The 24,526-nt window shown below is 41.3% G+C and overlaps 1 protein-coding gene across 3 annotated transcripts in view; it reads right to left on the bottom strand.

The window, feature by feature from the left end:
- The window catches only part of LOC117355387 (ankyrin repeat domain-containing protein 29-like), a 119,195-nt gene that overhangs the window by 73,939 nt on the left and 20,730 nt on the right, over positions 1 to 24,526 (bottom strand). The window contains exon 1 of one of the 3 annotated variants that reach the window (XM_033933871.1): positions 14,426 to 14,630. The exons of the other annotated variants lie outside the window; for them this stretch is intronic. Coding sequence (XP_033789762.1) covers positions 14,426 to 14,437 — 12 coding nt within the window. The 5' untranslated portion in view covers positions 14,438 to 14,630. Of the gene's footprint in view, positions 1 to 14,425; positions 14,631 to 24,526 lie in introns of those variants that run through there. 3 annotated transcript variants of the gene reach the window in all.

Here is a 24,526-nt window from a genome sequence, read left to right as displayed (position 1 = left end):
GAAATAGATTTTATGTAATTGCCCCACAAGGCAGAATGACCATAAAGGAAATGACTTAGGGGCCCTTTTACTATGATGTGATAAGAATTGACCTTAGTACATCCTAACACAGGTCTGTCCCACATACTAAAGCCATTTTAATGCAGGCGTAAAAAAAGCCTTTTTCTTATTATTTTCATTAATTATCACTTGCTAATGTTGCCATTACATTACATTACCATTTGTATTCCGTGAAAGCCCTTATGAGTTCATGGCAGATCACAGTGAATTCAACTACTGGAAATAGGCCAAGTTTAAACATATCCCCCCTCCCCTATTTTATAAAACCGCAAAAGGTTAGTGCTGGCTACTAACCTGATCCCCCTCCCATTACCCTGGGCCCCCCCCCCCCAATCTTTTCAATTGGACGGCCTGCCCCTTCCCGGTCCGGGCCGCTAAGAACTGAGTCAACGCGACCAGCATTTCGCAGGACTTTTATTCCCTCTGCTGCTTCAGGGCAATTTACATTGCACGTTTTATTTCTCAAATTAACTCCAATCGCTGGGGTATACTAGCAAGAAACAGTACTACTCGCTAGAGGGATTTTCTGCTATAGATCTGAGTTTTGAAAATCGATAATTCAAGAGGGCCTGGGATAGGCACGTGGGATCTCTCAGAAAGAGATAATGGTTACTATGGATGGGCAGACTAGATGGGCCGTCGTGTTTCTCCTGGATTTGTGGACCTCTTGCCCAAAACATCCAACCTCAAACTTAGAAGTCCTATCAAAAATGCTCCTCCACAAACCTTTGGACTAAAGAAGACAACTGTGGAAAACAAACCAATTAAACGCACACTGTAATCAAATAAACAGGTAAGTTGATAATCTAAGGCAAGGGTTTCAATTTCTACTCCTTGAGGCCACAAACAAGTTGAGTTTTCAGGATATCTCTCATGAATGTGCAAGAGAGATCTGCACAACTGAGGCAGGGAGTAGGCAAATCTCTCTTCTATATTTATTTTGGATATCCTGGAAATCTGACTGGGTTTATGCATGATTAGTAATATTCCTACTTCAAGAGCTTAGAGTTTGTTTTAAGTCAACGTATCTTCCCTCTCCTGCTGCTGCGAAGTGGCGGTGCTGCTGACCCCGCCCACCGCAAAGCGTGCCGGATGTCAACGTATCTTCCCTCTCCTGCCGCCGCTGACCCCGCCCACCGCAAAGCATGCCGGTACATGCATTATTTATTTGCCCTACTTGCGGCGCACGCCAAAGGAGCACGCTTAAGGAGCAGATCTTGCTCCTTAATGCGCTCCTTCGTGCGCCTCCTAAGGGCGCCTCCTTTTTATCTTTGCCTAATCATAAATCATTCCCTCTTAATTTGTTATTTTTTCTTCAACTACTGACAGTTATGTCTTTAACTTATTCCCAAATTCCCATACACTGGGGCCGTCGCCCAGGGACAACTTTCTACACCACTCCTAGCTCAGCCCCTCAACAACTTGCTCACTTAACTACAATACAAACTAATGATACACCTCCTTCTACTTCTTTGAAAGCCTTAAAAATAGGCCTAATCAACTCTAGATCTCTCAAAACAAAACACCACTTGATACATGACACCATAGCCAAATACAACTTTGATCTTCTTTTCATTAAGGAAACCTGGTTATCTAAAGGGGAAGAATGTTACCTGTCTTTTTCTTGTCCACCAGGTTTCACTTACCAATACAATCATCGTCAGGGTAAAAAAGGAGGTGGCCTAGCCATTATTTATCGTTCCACCATACAAGCTACCTTTGAAATCTCTCCTAATAATAGTGCACTGGAATACATGGAGGTTACTCTTAAAACCTCCCCTCCTCTAGAATATTTGCTCTTGTATCTTCCCCCCCCAGTCAGTGTTCTAACTCTTACGCATCTTCAATCCACTATTTTGGATTTTTGCGTTTCTTCTACTAATCCCTTCATTCTAGGTGACTTTAACATTCATTTCGATGACCCCAACAATGCCTCAACTTCAGAAATTCTCACCTTTCTAAGAGACCTTGATCTCCTGCCACTATTACACAATTCTACCCACATTGCCGGTCATACTTTGGATATGGTTCTTGTCCAAACTTCTTTCCATAGTAATTTCCAAGTCTTTCCTATTATACAGGTTCCTTGGTCAGATCACTTTCTAGTTTCTTTTCAACAACTAACTGTAGATCGCACCTCAAAACCAAAACCTAAAATAGTTGTTTCCAGAAATTATAATAACCTGGACGCTGGCTCTATTACGTCTAACCTTGATCTCACTCTTGATAGACTGTCTAGTCTCTCTATTGATGATAAAATTTTAGAATGGAATCTTGCCACTACTAAGCTTCTAGACTCTCTTGCACCCAAGACTACCTTTACGCTTTCTCTGCGTACATTGAAAAATCCTTGGTACACAGCCAGTTTGAATCTTATTAAAAAACAACTACACTCCTTTGAACATAAAGGGAGATGGAATAAAACTCTCTTCAATCTTAATAAGTTTAAGGAACACGCAGCCTATTACAAAATTGAAATCAATAAAGCTAAAAAAGAATACTATTACAAGCTAATCAATAAAACAAAAAATACTTCTGCACTATTTGCTATAGTCAAATCTCTAACTTCAAAGAAAATGGAACCAAATAAAATCACTCAAACACCGTCAGTGCAAGCTCTTGCGACTTACTTTGCAGACAAAGTACAAAGAATTCGGGAGAACTTTTCACAAACTTTCAACTCCAATAGTGTCACTGATCTCACTGACTCTTCAACTACCAATCTGTCCTTATCTAAATTTTCCAGCTTTACCCTTCCAACCTTACAAGAAATACAAAGTTGTCTTAATTCTCTTAATATAAAAGGAACTAAATCTGAAGCTATTCCTCCATTTTTTCTGAAACAATTCTTTTCCATTTTTGATCCGTACATCAAAGATTTGGTCAACTCTAGCCTATCATTAGGTTATTTACCTAAAGCTTGGAAACAATCAATCATTTTCCCAATTGTTAAGGATCATACGTCTAGTATTTAGGAACTGTCCAATTACCGTCCAATAGCTAATATTCCATTCATAGCCAAGCTTACCGAAAAAATTGTGTTTCATCAATTATCCGACTTCATCGAAAAAACAAATGTCTTACACCCCAATCAAACCGGTTTTCGCCCACAACATTCCACAAAACTCTCCCTATTGGGTTTAACTACTAAAATACTTTATCATCTTGATCATCACCAATCAGTCCTGCTTATTTCTCTTGATCTCTCTTCCACTTTTGATACTATCGATCACAGCTTATTACTTTCTCGACTTCGTGAAATAGGAATAACAGGTCAAGTCATGGAATGGTTTACCGCCTACTTTTCCAACAGATCCTCTAAGGTCATTGTTAACAATTCTTCCTCCGAATCTTCTTCCACTAAATACGGGATTCCACAAGGATCTATTCTGTCTCCTCTCCTCTTTAATATCTTCTTGTCTCCTCTTTTGACGGTGGGTCAATCTATTGGCTTTACCACTTTCGCATACGCTGACGATGTGCAACTAATACACCCCATTGACTTGAACGATACTGGAGAAGTTGTCTCTATCAATCAAAAACTCGAAAAAATTTAACTATGGCTTGATGCCAATATGTTGTCACTCAACATTAACAAATCTAAATTGATGATTTTCCCCTTTAAAGAGGGACTAACTCTTCAGGCCCCTTTGAAATTCGAATCTCTCCCAATCAAAGTGGTATCTATGCTTAAACTTTTGGGAGTTACTTTTGACTGCAAATTCTCCTACTATAATCACATTAGTACAGTGGTCCAGAAATGTTTCCACCGTCTCAGAATGATACATTCTCTTTCCAAACTGTTAGATCTATCATCCCTGAACACATTAATTCATTCCTTAGTAATCTCTTGCATAGATTACTGTAATGCCCTCTACAAGGGCATCACTAAAAAGGAAATAAGACGTCTCCAGATAATACAAAACACTGCTATCAAAATCATTTATGGTGCTAGGAATACGATCATGTCTCCCCCCCCCCCCCCTTCTAATCAATGCTCACTGGTTACCAGTCGAACACAGAATTAGCTATACAATTTTATTATTAACCTTTACCACTCGTTCAGTCAACCAGAATTTATTGATTGACTCCTTATTCCCTATTACCCTGCTAAATCTCTTCGTTCCATATCACAAAATCTTTTAGTTGTTCCATCTCTTAAACTTATCAACACTTTAAGAATCAATAATTTTGCCGTCACTGCGCCTACCCTATGGAACTCATTGCCTCATCATTTATGGATGGAAACTTCAATAAAGCAATTCAAAGCAAACCTCAAAACTTTTTTATTTAAGGATGCTTTTGGATAAACTGTCCTTTTCAGGACTAAATTAACGCCAGTCTCTCTCCCCACCTTTTGTTTTTACCCTTAATGTTTGCTTTATTTAAATATTGTAGTTCTTCCCTCTTTCCCACTAGTGTGTAGTCAATTTATGTGTTCTTTGTCAACGTCTACTAGATTAACACTGTCTTGTTTTTTAATATTTTAATTCCAAATGTTTTGTTTTAAAGACTCTTTCTTTTATGTATCTTTATTGTAACCCACCTGCACCCCATGTACTGACAAAACATATCTTTATTGTAACCCATGTACTGACTAAATGTATCTTTATGGTAACCCACCTGTATCCCTTACACTGACAAAATGCACCTTGATAGTAAACCACTTGTATTGTAACCCACTTGCATCCCATGTACTGACAAAATATATCTTTACTGTAACCCACTTGTATCCCATGTACTGACAAAATGAATCTTTAATGTAAACCACTTGCATCCCATGAACTGACTAAACGTATCTTTATTGTAAACTGTTTCTATCCCATGTACTGTCAAATGTATCTTTATTGTAAACCGCTTCGAACTTCACGGTATAGCGGTATATAAGAAATAAATTATTATTATTATTATTTATTATTGCTGTACACCGCCTAGAAATTTGAATAAGCGGTATAACAAATTTTTTAATAAACTTGAAACTTTATTTTTCCAACATTACTTTGTTGGTTAATATTGCCATAATCCGCAATGAACTGAAAAGTAGATGCAGACTATAAAGACTCCTTTTATCAAGCCGCGTTAGGTTTTTAGAAATAGCTGTCCACTTTGGTAAAAGCTCTGACGCTCATAGGAATTCAATGAGTGTCATAGCTTTTGCCGCAGCGGCCAGCAATACAAACCCTAATGCAGCTTGATAAAAGGGGGCCTAAATCTATTTGTAATTTGTTATAAAATGAAACGGAGTGATAGTGGATCCATGAATATGTACTGTGTAGTGTGTATAAGTGCATTTTAGTGATTAGGAAAGTGAAGCTGTCAGATGGCTGCAGAAAATGCTTTTTTAGTTGTGTTTCCTCATTGGTTTTCAATAGGATTATTAGTAATCAGACAGAAATAGCAGGAATCATTAGTGGCACCTGGAGGCATCCACATTCCATATCTTCTGGATCTGTCTCACCCAGCATTATTAAATTGCTTCACTATGGGTGTTCCTAATTTGTTGTAGTTATGGGCAACTGGAAGAACTGGCAACCACAGACAGGTTTGAACTGCATCTTGAATAAACACTTTCACAAAGTTTTGAAGTTTTGTTTTCAAAATTTCTGTTGTAATTTTATAGTATTGTCTCAATCCATCCTCCTTTTTCTGAAGCCATATGGTAACCCTATAGGGCAGAGGTGTCAAAGTCCCTCCTCGAAGGCTGCAATCCAGTTGGGTTTTCAGGATTTCCCCAATGAATATGCATGAGAGCTATTAGCATACAATGAAAGCAGTGCATGCAAATAGATCTCATGTATATTCATTTGGGAAATCCTGAAAACCCGACTGGATTGCAGCCCTCAAGGAGGGACTTTGACATCCCTGCTATAGGGAATAGAGGAAAGAGCTTTTAAAGTGGTGCTAGTCATTGCTTAAAGATCTCTCCTATGAAGGGTTGAGTGAAGTCACCAGGGATTATGGCTTTCTTAGCTTTAAATGCTGTATCTCTAATACAAGCATTTCTATTTAGCTGAAGTGCTGCACCTCTTCAAAGCTTCAGATCATGAGACAATAATTACTTTACCCAAGGCTGTTGCAAAGGTGTTAGAAGCCTTGGATAAATTTTCATTCTTGCACACTCTTCCTACCTTCCCGGCCCTCACTAATGGAGATCCATTTAGAGGTTGCATCCTCCTTTTCTTATCTTGCCCTGCTGCTGTGCAACGATCTCCCCCCTTCCCTCAAGGAGTTATCTGTTTTGCTGCCCTGAGTAAATGACCAGTGTGCTCCCCACGCCACAATGGATTTTAATGAAGTCCTTCCAGACTAGAATTAACCCTTGGGTGGCCTCAGCAATAACCATGTTAAGCTCTTATCATAATACTAGTTTAAGCCCGTTACATTAAAGGGCTAGAATAGATGTGTGTGTCTGTCTTTCTTTCTTTCTTTCTTTCTTTCTTTCTCTCTCTCTCCTTGGCCACTTTCTGTCTGTCTGTCTGTCTTTCTGTCTGTCTGTCTCTCTCTCTCTCCTTGGCCGCTGTCTGTATTTCTTTCTTTCTCTTTCTTTCTTTCTGTCTCTCTCTTTCCTTGGCTGTCTACCACCACCCCTTGCCTGCTCCCCCTGTCCAGCAGCAGCCCTTCTCCCTTTGTTTTACCTCCCCCCTGTCCAGCAGCACCTCTTCCCTGCTCCCAAACCGCGGCTGCTTCCATTGCGTGGTCCTCTTAGAGTGAGTGAGGGCAGGAGGGGGGAGTCGCCAATGTGTTCTCCACCTCCTTGCATCCGTGGTCGCCATTTCAAACTCCGCATGCACAGTAGGAGCCAGAAAACCGCTACAGGCTCGTTCTACTGGCACGGAGCTACGGATCACGGACGCAGGGATCACGAAGTAGATAATAATTTCAAAACAAATGGTTCAGAAACATTATTTGTACTCAGTATCTATGATATACCAAAATAGCATCAATTCTCAGGGCTCAAATCATCAGCAATTATACCTAAAAAAATACAATGCTGCAAATATTACTACAGGATCTAGATCCTGGTTTAAGAATGAAGTTCATTCAGCCTACTTGGAGATACTATTTTGACAAAGGTCCTAAAACACTGATGTACCTCCTAATGGGAAAAAACAATATAGTAGACCAGAGACATGGTTCAATGAGTCTCTTGAATGGGATATCAGGAAGGATAGGGATGGAAAAAAGTGAAGGAACAGTTCTCTGTGTAAAAGACAAATTAAAACATGTGAAATGCAGGCTGTGGGAAAAAGAGCAAGCCCTGTGGATTGTGTTGGAAATGAAGATGATATTCTCATCTACACTGGTGTATCCTACAGTTCTTCGACTGAGATGGAAGAACTGAACGGATACTTGATCGATTAAATTGCAAAGGTAGGAATGAAAGGGGTGGCGGTAATACTGTGTGACTTTAATCCTCCAGATGAGGATTGAAGTATCCCATCTTGTAAGAGGCTCTGCAAAGACAAAAATGGTAATGGAGCTTTATTACATGAAGATGACCTGGTCTATAAATTCAAGTTTTAGTTTAGTTTACTCTTCTTCTTTCAAAAAGAGAATGTCCTCTTCCCTCTTTCTCTCCTCTCAAAAGTAGTTAAGAACAAAAGAATAGCCTTACTGGGTCAGACCAATGGTCCATCAAGTCCAGTAGCCCATTCTCACGGTGGCCAATCCAGGTCACTAGTACCTAGCCAAAACCCAGGTGTAGCAATATTCCAAGCAGTGGCTTCCACCGTATTTTTCTCAATAACAGACTATGGACTTTTCCTCTAGCAACTTGCCCAAACCTTTCTTAAAACCAGCTACGCTATCCATTCCTACCACATTCTCTGGCAACGTGTTCCAGAGCTTAACTATTCTCTGAGTGAAAAAAGTTTCCTCCAATTGGTTTTAAAAGTATTTCCCTATAACTTCATTGAGTGTCTCCTAGTCTGTAATTTTTAACAGAGTGAAAAATCGATCCACTTGTACCCATTCTACTCCACTCAGGATTTTGTAGACTTAAATCATATCTCCCCTCAGTCGTCTCTTTTCCAAGCTGAAGAGCCCTAACCGTTTTAGTCTTTCCTCATACGAGAGGAGTTCCATCCCATTTACCATCTTGGTCGCTCTTTGAACCTTTTCTAGCACCACTATATCTTTCTTGAGATAAGGAGACCAGAATTGAATGCAATACTCCAGATGAGGTATACAGATAGAGTATACAACCCTTTCCAATAGTTTTAAAAGTGAAGTTTGAAACAGAAGATTTAAAGTTAGGAGCAGTGTTCAATCTTTCTGTTTAAAAAAACAGAAAGCCAGTTTCTTTCTATCTTGCCAACAAGGGACAGAAACCAGTGCTTCTGACCTGAATTAGGTGTTAATTAGGTTCTTTGAGCTTCAAAGGGTATGTTTGTAGCAGTCCCTTACAAATCATATCTATATAAAAGAGGAAAAGTCAAAGGTAGCATTCTTTCTGAGAGGAGAGAAAGAGGGAAGAGGACATTCTATTTCTGAGAGGAGAGTAGAAGACATCTTTAAGTAAGTATACATTATTTTGCTCTGAGCTTTGATAGGTTTGGGGAGAAAAGCTAAATTGTATGCTTCCTTCAATAGACAGTTTAGATCTTAAAAGAGCAAACTTTACTTAGCTAGTCTCCATAGAATAATAGCCTTTTATAGTTCTACAGTTTTGTAAGCTTGAACCTTCTGCTAGAGATAGTCTTTGGCAGGCAGAGCAGGGTCTGGCTTAGTCTCCATGCCCTCCCCTCTCCCCCCAACTCATTTCTTTACTTGTAGTCTTAATTTATCTATCTCTATCCTTCCTGCCAGGGAAGAGTTGATGCTGGATTTAATATTCAAGAATGGAGAGAGTCCCCCTGATAATCAGCTGACAGAGGTCAGCGTTTTTGTAAATGCTCACAGTCGCCAGCCAGGTCAGGGCCATGTCCAGGCACTGGCACTGAATACTGGGGCATAATTCTAGGTGGCTTGGCCACCTGAAGTTTATGCAGACCTGGCTAATATTCAGTTGGGCCCGCATAAGAGTTATGCGGGCCCTAGCTGAGTATTGGGCCAGGGCCTGCATAAATATTTTTCTTTAGTTTTTATTTTAAAAACCCTGCACTCCCTCCCGACCCACCCTTAAATGCCTCTTCTTTCCCCCTCCAAATGCCCCTTGCCAATGTTAAAGCCCTCCCCTGCCTGCCTATCCCCTCCCAATTTGTAGGTAGGCCCCCTGCACCCACCCACATACCTGGTAGTCCAGCAGGGGTCTTTGGTGCAGTAGTGAAACTCCCTCACAGCGCCTTGTCAAAATGGCCGCTATGACCTCTTGTGCCAACTCATGGTACTACAAGGCAGTAGGGGCTCACGTACTAATGGCCACATGCTAATGATAAAATTAGTATATGGCCATGAATATAAATATAGGAAAATCGGCCCTTTTATACTAGTGGTGAAATGGACTTAGTGCGGGGAATGACCTGCATAAGGGTATACTATAGCCACATTTTATCGTTGTTTGGCAAAGGGATCCCTTAGACTATAAGGTCTCTAGAGACAAGAAAATACTCGCTGTACCTGAATGTAACTCATCTTGAATTACTGAGAAAGGCAGGATATAATCCAAATCTCCAGATCTCACAGTAGTCCAACCCTCAGCAGCTTGCTCTGCTAACATTTCATTCTATTAGAGATTCTCACAGGGAGATTTCAATTTGTATTGCCAGACAGGATTTATTCCCTCTTACTATTCATTTATATGTGACCCAGTGATATTTGGTAAAACATCCTTGCTGAACAAATTGGGCATATTAATTTATCTACCAGATGTACCACTTACCCCAGCCCCTGTATAGTGATATAAATATTGGGATTTTTCTAGCTTTCTCCCTAAAAGAAACCTATAGGGGTGTTTTTTCCTTCCTTTTTTCTGCCTCCCAGAAACAGGTGAAAAGCCCAGCAACTAAGGACTCAGGCATTGTGGAGGGAGGAGCACAAGCTTCATTCAGCCATGAGATAAAAATTAAAAAATAATGGTCAAAGGATGATCCCCAGTATGATACACCCCTAGATAGGAACAGAAAGGCTTAACCTATCCTTTCACTACAAAAGAGAAATCACAGCGAGATTCAGTAGGGCCTGTGATTGACCTAGAACTGTAATTTACTATGAGATAAGCATAATTTAAGAAATATATGTTTTTGTAAATATACTAGGCACAGGATGTATGTGCAAAGAAGATGTTTATATGCCATGTTTTAATATTGTATTTTTGGAAAACCTGGCTACATTATCGGCTTTGCCAATGTATGTTAATTGCTATAGAATGATGTCAGGGAGAGTATAAATGTTTAGAGTTTCATAGCTATTCATTGGAGAAAGGTACAGGAGATTACAAAGGGTCTTCTTTTCTCCCCTAGATACAAAAAAATACTGTTATATTATTTTTACTTTCCATCTTTTAAATAAACTCAAAATATTCTGCTCATTATAGCATACAATGTTTTGAGTCCAATTTATTCTAACAATCACCAGGACGAAAAGTCTTCTCTTTTGCATAAGAGAGGAATTTTCATCCTGAACCTGTATCCAGGTAAATAGAAGGGAGAGGACTGGCAGTATGAAGTGTGCTGTTGGAGATCTGTGACCAGCCAAGTGACTGGGAAGAAAGGACTTGAAGCTAAATGTGATTAAAGGCATGGCCTATGACTAGTCAAGGGGCTAAGGACAAGAACATTTGGCAGGAAGTTGGAGCTAGAGAATGACACGGGGACAAATTTTTCCCTGTCTCCGCAGGAACTCATTTTCCTGTCCTGTCCCTGCAAGTTCTTTTCCTATCCTTGCCCCATTCCTGCAAGCTCCATCCTCATCTGCAGAAGCTTCAAACACTTTAAAATCATAAGTGTTCGAGGCTTGTGTAATTAAGGCAGAGCTTACAGGAATGGGACAGGGACAGCGACAGCGACAAAACTCACTGGGACAGGACAGAGAAATTGGGTTCCTGCGGGGACGGGGATAAATTTGTCTCTGTGTCATTCTCTAGTTGGAGTTAAGAGAGTTTTAGCTATTTTTAGCTGAAACCTATGCTTTGCGGAGAGCACTATATATCGTATTTTTCGCTCCATAAGACGCACTTTTTCCCTCCCAAAAGTGGGTGGAAATAAGGGTGCGTCTTATGAAGCAAATTTACAAAAATACCCAACCCGGCGGTACCTTTAAATGTTGGAGGTCAGTGGACGGCTGTCTGCTGCTTGTCGAGGCCCGCGGCGCACAAGCGCGCTAATGCCTGGGCCCAGACACTTCCCTAATTGGGCCAGTTGCTGGTGCTTCGCAGGGCTGGTGCCTGCTGATTACCGGCGCGTTGGGGCCAGTGGCGCACAAGCGTGCTGCTGTGTGGGCGGCTGTTATTTCTGAATGGCTGCTCTGAAGATTAGCACGCACTAAACCCTGTGCTACACAAAAAATACTAACGCCAGCTCTATGGAGACATTAGAGTGTAGCGCACGCGGCAATGTAGCACCGCTAAGCGCGTGCTAATACCGCTAGCGCAGCTTAGTAAAAGGAGCCCTAAGTGCTAAAAAGGTATCCAGATGACCACTGGAGGGAATAAGTAATGACAAACCACCCCACTTTAGAGTGTCAAATGTATGAAGAGGTCCAGAGGATCTCAAACACCCACTCTGGACCTCTTCATAAATTGGACACTCTGAAGTGGGGTGGTTTGCCATTGTGGATGTTTTCAGTTTACCTCACTTCATTATCTTCTGTATCTTGTTAATGTTTACGGAATAACTAATGACCCACACACATACACTCACCAAGTGGTCACACACACCCTGCTACAAAACTCTGAATGAAAAAGTATATACCTGTTTCTAGAACAGCATCACCAGTTATACAAAAGCCTACTAGAGTAGCACACAGGTGTCTTAAGTAGCCTACTTAGTGGATAGCGAATCATAGAGAGGAGGAACCAGGCTCATAAACCACTCTGACTAGTACATAGTACTAGAAAGTGTGAGCCCACAAAAACTCACCAAAACCCTACTCTACTGCCATATAGGTGCCACCTGCAGCTATAAGGGCTACTGGGGTAGTAAACAGATGGGTATTGTAGGTATTAGGGGAGTTTTGGAGGGCTCACTCTAAATTTTAAGGGGGTTATGGTGAGATGTACACATGGTACACTTTATGTGAAGTTCACAGGAGTGCCCTATAAAGTGACCCACAGCTCTTTTGGCATGTGTGGATGGCTAGCCTATTGCAAGATTGGCCCCTCCTTTGTCCAAATGCAGACCATTTGGACATTTCCAACTTGTACTTTTTTGGATCAAAAATTGGGTATAACTTTGGCTGTTTTGGTGGCTTGGACATCCTGGCGGCCTGGGCGTCCAAGTAAACAATTTTTGAAAAAAAAAAAAAAAAAGTATATATATATATATATATATACTTGTATATATATTTGGATGTCTTTGGTTCACCGTTCAAAAATGGCTGCATTGCGGCAAACATCCAAATTTGGACTTAGAAGTCCTTTTGAAAATGGCCTTCCATGTCACTTTTATGAGATTTATAACATGAAGCATGAACTTGCTTTACTTGTGATAACCAATGGTCCTTCAATTTACAATGCTCCTTTGAGGTTAGGGAGGTTTCCTGAAGGCAAACTATTTCCTTGGAAAGTCAGTCTATCAGCTGTCAACTGCTAGACTGCCACATAGACTAGATGTTCTTCAATTGGTCAGTGTTCATCACTGAATACAGTTTAAAGATGAATACTAGTTACAAATTGCTATGATAGCATGTTAAAAAAGTTGATTTGAAACTGGTGAATGAAACCATTTATCTTAAAATTAAAGTAAAGTTTTTTGAGTGTAGCCGCTGAGGTCTTTCTTGAATTTATACGACAAAGTGTTTGTTAAATACAGTATGAAGAGAATAATGTCAATATAAATGTGAAGCTTGCTAGAGACATATTTGATATTTAGCTTCACTATTTCTTTAAGAAATAGCCATATTGAGAGTACATAAATACATACACATGCAAAGAAATAAACTTCCTAAGATTTCTGGAAATCTGAGCATTTGGATTTTTATTTCAAATTTGGTACTTTCTGCTATAGCCTTTGGAGACAATAGCTTTCTCCTCTGCTCCCTGAACGTTGGTCATTAGTCACTGGATAACTAAAGGGGAGACACTTACACCGCACCCCTTTTACAAATCTGCAATAGCAGGTTTTAGTGCAGGCCAGCACACTGCATGCTCCGCGCTGCTTCCAACGCTCATAGAGTTCCTATGAGCGAAGGGAGCAGCGCACAGCATTCAATGCACTGGCCTGTGCTAAAAACCTATCATGGTTTTATAAAAAAAAAAAAAAAAAAGGGGGGGGTTAGAGAGGTGGATTTGAGGAAGACTGAACAGCCAGAAAAGGACATATTAACCTGTTAATCTGCACAGACTTAAAGCTGTTTTGTTTTCAGAAAAGAATCGAGTCAAGACAGTAAGTGATCAAGAGCATTCAGTGGTCCACAGCTGCAAATTGCAACATCATTGCCTGCACTTTAGATTAAAAAATTGCTGCGTAAGAACACAAGCTCTGTATGCAGACAGAGAGAGGGAAAATAACCTTTTATTTTATTTTAAGCCCACTGTAAAGCATCACGCTTATTTTAGCTTTGACAAACAAGGTGTTGGACTTCTATATTGAAATACTGGCAGGTCCAACGTTTGGAGAGTGCAAAAGACTATTGCCCTGGGCGCCCATGCCACAGCGGGCCCCAAACCTGCAGAAAGTAGAAGAAAAGTGTAGCCTGTCAGCTAGTTTTGGCCCCCTTCCCCAATTTCAGCCCTGAGACCCAGAATTCCTAACTCAGCCCTGAATGCTGGCACAAACATGACAGTGAAATGTGAAGAATGTGAGAGAAGAGGAAGCTACAGTCCCAACCAAGGACTACATTTTCCGGCAGCTCCTTAGAAAGTCATTCCTCTAAATGTAAAAAGTCGTTAATCAAGACGATATTTTAACTGTCTATATACAGATGATTGGAGTCTACAGCCCTTGATGCAGAAAGTGACCATGATGATACATTTTTAGATTCTGAAAAAAGATAACAAAATATTAAATGTATCATAAGACATGAAAGACGTCTATAGGATGCAGGTCAGCACCAAGGTCAGTTCTCCTCTGAAAACCAAACTCGCGACGACAGAATTCATTGTGAGATAAAGAGAGGGACCACCGGGCCTAGTGAACTGAAGCAGATTGTTCAGTAATGTCCTACGGAGGAGTAAGGGCCGTGCCTCAAACAAGCAGCATTCAGAATGAGATACAGCTGCAAAGGCTGAACACAGCACGAGAAATTACAATAAACGGGGAGGATTTACCTTGAAAGACATCTCGGGTTCTCCAGATCCAAAGCCAGTAAGAGAAGTTCTCTAAATTTTCTCTGCGTTGGTTTTCTCCCCTCGTTCCATGTTGAAAAGTACAGCTGAAAAGCCTGTTCCAGAGAGCAAGTGTGTGCAGTCTGCAAGAACCTGCAGGCAGCACAGCTCAGCCTTCTGCAGTGGTGTCAGCTTTAGCTGTAAGAGCGCTGTTTCAACTCCCAGTGAGCCAAATTCCCTCTATCTCTGCATCACTCACAGAAACACAAACACGCACACACACACACACACACATGCAGGTTTACACTATATACAACACGTGCACACATGAAGGCATTCTGCAATCCACATAGTATTCAAGCACCAATGGGCAAAAAACTGCAAAATTGCACAGGGTGTGTGCATATAAATGTCACTGAAATGTGTAACGAATATGTATTTAATGATGCCGGTTAGGTACACCATAAGTAGGATTTTTTATTTGCAATTTAAACCGATTTTTCACCTATTAATTGCTGGATTTTTGTAAGGTGAAAACTGGTTAAAACTGATTTTCACTTTAAATTTATCAGTAGACTCCAGAGTGGGGTGGGGGATTGGGGTTCTTTTTGTGTGAGATATTTTCTCTTTCTTTGATAACTCAGAGCCTTGTTTAGTCCACTCCTTGGGTTTTGGCCAGTTACTAGTGACCTGGATTGGCCACTGTAATTTTAAGCGTTTTCTTCCTATGGGGAAGATTTTTAAGAACTGAAAAGTCACAAAAAGTATGCCTGGGGATGGGAGCTTCACAGCTACATAGCCATATCTGCTACCTCCAAGTTCCATGAAATACGTTCATTAAAAAATCATCACGTAAAAAAAGCACAAAGGACCTCAATGAATAGGGACTTAGGGGGAAATTCTAAAACCGGCGTCTATACTTAGGCATTGGTAGGAGCCTAAGTTAATTGAAAAACTCCATTAAAAATGGCAAAAAGCAGCAAGGTTTAAGTGCCTACCAATGCTTAAATAAAAGGCACCAGAATCACATCTAGGTAGCAACTTTAAACAGTGGAACACCAAAGTAGCTGTGGCCAGTACCAGAAGTGGCATTAGGCAGGCTAAAGTGATTACCTAGTCGCGATTCACACCAAGATAGGTGGCTGAAATGTAGGCCCGGAAAACCCAGGCCTACATTTCAGCTGCCTATCTATGCTGTGGGATCCTATAGCCAGCCCACAGCAGCTATAAGCTGATTGTGGCAGGGAAATTTATCCCTGCTCAACTGAGCCGGCAGGACTCCCCGAAGCCACAGCTTTGGGGAGTCCTGTTGACTCAAGGTGATGGGAGGGGGGGAGGGAGAAATTCCCCTGCTGTGATCAGCTGAGCCAGCTGCAGCGACAGAAGATCCCTCAATCTGCAGGAGGGCTTCCAACTCCCTTCTGTCTGACACCCCCCAACATCCCCCTATCTGAAATTGGCAGGAGAGATGCCCACTCCCTCCTGCCTGAGAAAATTCCCCCAACACCTCACTCCAACACCCCTGACACCCCACCTGGATACCCCCAAACCCTCTGAACCTCAGACACCCCACCCAGACACCCGTGAAACCCCTGAACCCCACCCAATATCCCTTGCATTCCCTGGAACCCCCAACATACCACTCAGACACCCCGACCCTGACCCCCCTCTCCACAACCCAGTACCTTAAATGAAAATCTGACAGGAAAGATGCCCACTCCCATCTGGCAGGCCCACCTCTTCAAAATGGCAGGCCTTCCCCTTTCCGATACATCCTGAGATGTACTGGGAGGGGCCTAAGGCTTTGATTGGCCCAGGTGGGTCAGATGGGAGGGGCCTTAGGCAAATTCCATATGCTGCAGCTTTGGAGAGTCTTGTCAGCTCAGCTGATCAGTGATAAATTCCCCTACAGCAATCAGCTTATGGCAGCTGTGGGCTGGCTTTATGATCCCGCAGCATAGATAGGCAGCTGAAATGTAGGTCAGGATTTCCTGGGCCTACCTTTCAGCTGCCTATCTTAGTTGAATGAAGCATGATTCTGTAACCGGAGCTGTTGCGTGATTGACACGTGATCAGTGGCCGCTTTTAATCTGGCCGCTGGTTACAGAATATGGGGGGTTAGTCTTTATTGACCCAACACAAGTCATGTTTCGGGTCAGATATCATAAGTATTTGAAGGAGCTGCACAACGGTATATTAAAATAAGGATATAGAATTCTTATGCCAGACCACAAAATTAAGGAGTAAATCTTAGCGTTCCACCATTTTGTCAGAATGCTGCGATTCACTCCTTAATTTTGTGCTCCAGCATAAGAATTCCATATCCTTATTTAAATATACCATTGCATTCCATGTTTCATGAGCCTTTCATAAAATATTATTGGGATTTTGCACACATGTACCTGAATATCTCTTTTAAGATAACCTATACAAAATTAGTCTCTTTGAGGATCAGTTTTATAACAGGATGTCTAGATTAGTTGGGCATAAAAGCACCTATTTGGGACCTATTTTATAAAGGCTCAACCACCCATCAACTCAATCAACCTCCCTGCTACTAATTGGCCACCTCATTTACTTATTCAATCTGCTCTTTTTAAAACTTTTTTTTAGTTACATAGCTGTTCCTGCTGTACACATCATTAAACATATTTTTTCTTGCCTTATATGTTATTTTACAAAAAACTCAGAGATTCATAATTGAAACAGAAATATGTCTAAAAACCCACCTACATCGTCACTTGGATGACCTAAAAGACAGGTCATCCAAGTGCCGTTAATCGAAACAGATTTTTAGATGTATCCAGAGACTATTTAGGCCTCTGAATGCCACTGTACATCTATAGCTGAAAGGGGCATTTTAGGAGTGATGAGGGTGGGATTTGGGCAGAATGTGGGCCAACCTAGACTTAGTCGTACTGCAAGTATAACCGAAAGTTTTACGATGCTCCTTGGACGGAACTTATATGTTGTAACTTAGGCAATCTAAAAACAGGTCTAAGTGCCCAGAAGGTATACAAAGTAACCAGATAACCATTGCAGATACATAGCACAGGCAACCACACACTCCCCCAGTGATCACTGACACCCCCACCCCCCACTCCTATAAAAATCATACATACCTGCCTCTAGGACATCAGCACCTGGCATAGGCAAGCCTACTAGAGCTGCACAGAGGTGGCTTAAGTAGTCTGGGGGTGGGGGGTGGGGTAATGATCCATAGAGAGGAGGACCAGGGCCCATAAGCCACTCTAACCACTACATTCATGATGAAAAATGTGAGTCCACCAAAAAAAAACCCCAAAACCCTACTGTACTGCCATATAGATGGCACCTACATCCATAAGGGCTTTTGGGGGTTGTAGACAGGTGGGTATAGTAGATTTTGGGGGTCTCGCCATGACCTACAAGGGAGTTGTGGTGAGAAGTTTATGTGGCACCCTTTTTGTGAAGTTCACAGCAGTGCCCTGTAAGGTGCCCTACTATGTTGCCATGTCTGGGTGGCCAATCCATCACTTTGCTGGCTCCTCCCACGTCCAAAAGGTCTTGTTCTAAGCATTTGGGACTTGGCTGATTTTTTGGACAAGAGTGGGTATAAAGATAGATGACATGGCGGTCTGGACGATCAAATGGCTGGACGTAGAAGTAGATGATTTTTGGAAAAAAAATAATTTTGGACGTATTTTTCAACAATGGACTTTAGACGCTGCCGACTTTGGGCGACTAGTGCCCTAGGCCCAAAACGGACTTAGACATATTTTTTGATTATGCCACTCTATGTACAGTGATGTATTCTGCTGCTTCCAGGGGCACCAAAAAGTGTAACTGTTTAGCATTTTCTTTGTTAGATATTGACAGCTATACTCCACAGTTTCCTGCTTGCCTATAAGAAACTTTGCACCACTCTTGTGCCACAGATCCATCAGAAAGCTGCGCAACCCATGTCTGTCAATTCCATATGCCTTGCTGTATAGTCCTCCTGAAGTTTGTAAAGGGCTCATAATCAAAAAATAAATACGTCTAAAAACCCGCCTAAATCGGTACTTGGACGATCAAAAAGACAAGTTGTCCAAGTGCCGATAATTGAAACGGGATTTAGACGTACCTAAAAACGACTTAGGCCTTGTCAGTGCTGCTATACGACCAGAACTAAAAGGGGCATTTTAGGAGGAGTGGTAAGGGCGGGATTTGGGCGGGATGTGTGCTGATCTAAACTTAATCTTCCTGCAAGTATAACCGAAAGTTTAACAAGGCTGCCTGGATGGAAGTTATATGTTGTGACTTAGGCCATGTAAAAACAGGTCTAAGTGGCAAAAAGGTATCCATAGTGACCAGATAGCAGTGCAGACACAAAGTACAGACCCCCACACACTGCCCCAGTGATCACTGACCCCCCAACACCATAAAAATCATAATAAAAACATACACATCTGCCTCCAGAACATCAGCACCTGGCTGCCTGGCATAGGAAAGCCTAGTAGAGCTGCACAGAGGTGGCTTAAGTGGTCTTGGGGGTGGGTTAGTGAACCATGGAGAGGAGGACCCAGGCCCACAATTCACTCTAATCACTGCATTCATGGTGAAACATCTACATCCCCTAAAACCCCCAAAACCCTTTTGTACTGCCATATAAGTGGCACCTGCAGCCATAAGGGCTATTAGGGTGGTAGACAGGTGGGTCTAGTAGGTTCTGGGGTTGTTTTGAGGGTCTCACCATGATCTATAAGGGTGAGATGTTTATGTGGCACTCTTTTTGTGAAGTTCACAGCAGTGCCCTGTAAGGTACCCCACTACTCTGGTACAATGTTTGGGTGTCCAGTCCATCATTTTGCTGACCCTGCCCAAGTCCAAAAGGTCTTGTTCTGGGCATTTTTGACTTGGACCAATTTTTGGACGAGAATGAGGTATAACGATAGACAACTTAGTGGTCTGGACGATCAAACGGCTGGTCGTCCAGCTAGATGACTTTCGTAAAAAAATTATTTTGGACGTATTTTTCAGGAATGGACATTTTACTTAGCCGACTTTGGGCAACTTAGGCCAAAAACGGACTTAGACATTTCTTTTGATTATACCCCTCCACGGGTCTTGTATGTATGTAGCTACTCTACTTAGCTTGTTTCCTGCGCTGTAATTCTGTGAGCAGTTGTCTCCATTCTAGTGTTCCACTACTTCATGTCGATCTCATGGAGTATATTCGGTATCCAAGTCACAGTTTATTCCTGTTACATTTTGTTTCTTGTTTAAAAAGCGTAGCAAAAAGGACACAAAGGTCTTAATACAACACCGTTCAATGCAGCCAAATACTAAATCTTACTCTTTTAACAATCTACTGACATAAATGTTGATGTACAGACAGCCTTCAATATAATTGCTAAGTGGAAATCAGTGAAAAGCCTGACAGCACAGGACAAAATATTTGTCATGCATGCATGTCTTGACTATATTGTAATTTCCATGTAGCAAATGTGGAGGGGCATTTTCAATAGTGCATCTAACACCGATTTGCACATCCTGAAACATGCATCCAAAATTTGGATGCTGAAAACGGCCATTTTTTAAACGGCTAGATGTTGTAGCCGGGCGTGGGCTTGATAGTATGGGTCAAGTCACTATGCCCAGCACATATACCAGACTTAGTTGGAATTGATGGAGTGAAAGATACTATAGAAAAAATAGTCCTGTAATCAAATCCTTTCGCATGGACTCAAAATTTATTCTTGCAAACCCACGCTCTCAAACAGAGTATTGCAGTTCCTTAAAAATATGGGTTGATCCCTCTGCTTAGGATGCAGCAACATATTATCACAGTTCAGCTTTAAATCAGCAAATGCAAAACAATAATTCTTTCTTCTTTATATGGTGCAACACTTCACAGCCTCATTTGGGAATTTGGCTTTAGTTAAACCAACTGTCCCAAAATAATTCCCCTCTTCAGTAAAGTCATGCCATCTCTTTAAACCATTGCCTTTCTGAAATGCTACAGTTCATTGCTCTAATCCACAAGCTTTAATCCCAGGTAACTTCATCAAATCCTGGATATTTCTATATCAACAGCAATTATACTCTTCTTAAATCCTTAACATACGTTACTTCTTGCAGTTATTTGTAGAAAAAGTCCTGAACACCATTGAACCTACCTTAGATTCATGCTCAGTGATTTGGTATCAAACTGCCCACAATTAGCTGTTATAATCCCACCCCAAAAGAAATCCCTTTCAGGCTTATACAGTTCACTTCCAAGCAATGCTTCTTTACTATAGAATCAAGTCCTTTCTGGTGCTTTAATTTCTAATGAGCATATCCTTTTTATTTTCAAACCACTTTCTTAGCATGGCAGAAGCTATTCACCCAAGCAGTACTGCTTCAAACTTCCCTTTGTTTTGAGTTTCTGGAACTTTATAGAACACAGTTTTAACATTACAGGCTCACTCTTCGGGCAGTACCCCAGGGCAGTTCTCAAGCATTCCAACCTCCTTTAATCTATCAACATACTTTCTTTAGAAATACAAGTAAAACCTTGGTTTGCGAGCATAATTCGTTCCAAAAACATGCTTGTAATCCCAAACACTTGTATATCAAAGCTAATTTCCCCCATAAGAAATAATGGAAACTCTACAACCCTCAGTAACAGTAAGAAAAATAAAGTGACCAGACAATAAAAGTAGTACATGGAATTTTATTTTCTATGTATTAATTAGAATATGTCAGATTTTGAAATGTAATTCTGCCAGAACTGGTGTTAGACATAGTTGTGACCCACGAGAAAAACCTCACTCATTAACCTTCAATCTAGTAAATCTCAAGCTTTTGAGGCCACCCTCGGTTTCTCTGGGTTCCAGCTTCTCCCCTTCCCCCTGGCTTTCCTCTCAAGCCTTCCTTGATACCCTATTCATGCCTTATTTACCTATAAATGTGCAGTTTTCTATACTCAAGGGGTATATACATAAATGGAGGTGCCTAGTTATAGTTAAAGTGACAGTGCTCTCTGTATAGTGATTTTAAGATTTGCCCCTGGATGAGTTATATGTTTACTGGCCACCAGTACACAAGCACTTTGGAAATTAACTACTTCCTGCTTTAGTTCTTTTCTCATCTAGTTCTTTTGTATTTTTCCTTTTCTTAATGTTAACCGAGTACAGCTCCAAATTGGCTGATGACCTGGTTTATAAAACTAAGTTTTAGTTTAGTACTCAAATAACTCCTTTTGAAAATTGGCCCATTGGGGGCGGAGCCTAACTTCCACGGGGAAAGCACGCATGTTTTAACGGCTCCTCCACACCGCGCCCGATTATACTGAAAAAGTGCCTTTTTGGGGAAAAGAAAATTTAAAGCCACAGCGATAACCAGCACTGCCTCTACTCGGGAACAGAATGTCGCCTCCGAAACCAACGAAATCGGAGTCTGCCGCACCCGCACCCCTCGGGGGGAAAAGGCCTAAGCCCGATCCGAGCACGCCGAGCACGCCGGAGAAAATGGCGCCCAAGGGCGAGGAGGCTACACTAGACCTGCTCCTTCGAGAAACAAGATCAATCCGATCAATTGTGCAGGAGCAGGTTGAAGAATCTAAACTGATTAGAGGGGAGATAGAAGCGCTAAACTCCCAGTTCGTAGATGCGCGCCACCGTCTTGATGCCCTGGAAGAAAAAACGGCGAATTTGCAGTCTACACAAGCCATGGTAAATACACACGAAAAAATGATAACCAACCTGCAAAGAGATATTGAGGACCTTTCTAATCGCAGCAGGAGATCTAATCTGAGGATTATTGGACTACCGGAATCGACAGAGGGCTCTGATATGATTATCTTCCTGTCTGATTTCCTGCCTAAAATGCTAGGTCTAACCTTCTCTCCAGCACTGGAAATTGAACGTGCTCACCGCGTGCCCTCCCATCTCTCTGCACATGCTACTGCTCCTCGTCCCATAGTGGCAAAACTGCTTAGATTTCAACACACTCTACAGATTCTCACAGCTGCAAAAGCCAAACCTCAACTGCTTTACCAAGGCAAGAAGTTCTTCATTGTGCCTGATCTGGCTAAAACTACAGCATTAAAAAGAAAGGCTTTTTTATCTCACCGCCAGGAGCTTAAAGACATAGGTGCCAAATACGGACTGATGTACCCGGCCAGAATGAAAGTCACCTACAACAATCATACCACTTCATATACTGAGCCAGATGATTTAGTTGCTTTTCTTGATTCTTTGAAAATGCGCTGAAGAGGAAGGCTGCTGCTGGTTAATATGTTTTTTTTTTTTTTTTTCCCCTTCACAGTTACAAGTGTATTTACCTGTTTCTTTGACAGGCACATTTTTTTCATGTTTCTGATAATATATGGGTGGGAGGTTTGCCAGTTGTCTCATCCGTGCTAGTTCCCTGTGCCCATAGGTGCACCCTTGAATTGTTATATTGTACGCATGGCAATGGAGTCCATTTTGACTGCATTACATGCTGATATTTCTAGTTGTCTCTCTTTTTTCTCCTTTCTTTCTCTGTTTTTCCCTTTTCTATTTTCTGACAGGAGTGTCCTTTATTTATTTCATTACTATTATGCTGAATTTGTGCCTCCTCTGAGCATGGATAGTCTCTTCTGTATTATGATATTTCATTTTGTGACCTATGACTGACCTACATGTTTTTTCTTTTAATGTGAATGGTTTGAACCACCCTATTAAAAGAAAAAAGATAACCAATTACGTTTATAGTAAACACCCTGATGTTATATTTCTACAGGAGACCCACCTCACGCCTGCTGCCGCTATGAAATTCCAAATTAAAGGATACTCCACTCATATATACTCACCTGCCACCCAGCGTAAAAAAAATGGAGTGTCAATATTTCTTAATGATAAACTTTCTCCTACTATTCACTCCTCTAAAACTGATACAGAGGGCAGATGGTGTTTGATTCATGCTGCGTTGCACTCGGTAGATTTTGTATTTCTTAATATTTATGCTCCAGTTTTAGATCACCCGGAATTTTTTCAAGATCTTCAGATGGAGTTGATGGGACATGCATCCTGCTCCTTAATACTAGGGGGCGACTTTAATCAAGTTCAGGATGTTTATACCGATAGATCTTCGTCATGCAAACCTTCAAAATCCAGGTCCTTCGCAGCCCTACAGGCCCTTAAAGACACCTATTCGCTAATGGACCCCTGGCGATTGCTCAATCCGAAGGGTAGGGAGTATTCTCATTTTTCACCGCCACATAATACATACACAAGAATAGACTTCTTTCTTTTATCCTCTTCTCTAACTCATGATCTCACAAACACCGTTATTCATCCGATCTCTCTCACAGATCATGCACCCATTTCACTACATCTTCTTCTCTCGGCACCCCGCAAAGATTCCCCTTCTTGGAGACTGAATAACACTTTACTTTTAGATACGGAAATAGCTGAAAAAATAAAATCAATCACCGCCGAATTCTTTGAACTTAACTCTAAAGATCCTGAGGTTTGTCCTGCCATTGTCTGGGAGGCGTACAAAGCTACCCTTAGAGGTGAATTAACTAAACTTTCATCCTGGAAAAAGAAAAAATCCATACAGAAAGAGAAGGAATTGGAATCCTCTATTAAAATGTTAGAATTACAACATATGTCTGATCACTTATATGATCCGGCCATGCATCAGCGTATCCAAAACCTTAAATATGAATATAATACCTTGATGTCCCAAAACGCTAGGAGAGACATTTTTATTTCAAACTCGGGCCACTACTTAGGTGACAATTTGATGGGTCGCCCACTGGCCAGATATCTTAAAACTAAATCTAAACGCTTACATATTACAGCTGTTCAAGACTCATCGGGGCTGATGGTTAAGACTAAATCTCTGATTTCCTCTCAATTTGAACAATTCTATACCACTTTGTATAAATCTGAACACTCAGCCTCTGACTCTGAGATAGATTCTTTCCTAGCTCCTTTGGATCACCCATCTCTATCAGAATCTGTAAAATTGGACTTAGACTCTCCTATTACTATACCTGAAATAGAAGCAGCAATTTTATCTCTACCTAACGGCAAAGCACCGGGCCCAGATGGCTTCACTAATGAATTCTTTAAACAATTTCGGACTCTCTTGGCCCCTTATTTG

Source organism: Geotrypetes seraphini, chromosome 2, assembly GCF_902459505.1.
Source record: "Geotrypetes seraphini chromosome 2, aGeoSer1.1, whole genome shotgun sequence".
Taxonomy (NCBI): domain Eukaryota; kingdom Metazoa; phylum Chordata; class Amphibia; order Gymnophiona; family Dermophiidae; genus Geotrypetes; species Geotrypetes seraphini.
Note: the sequence above shows the minus strand (reverse complement) of the source record. Positions and strands in the feature narration are given on the sequence as shown.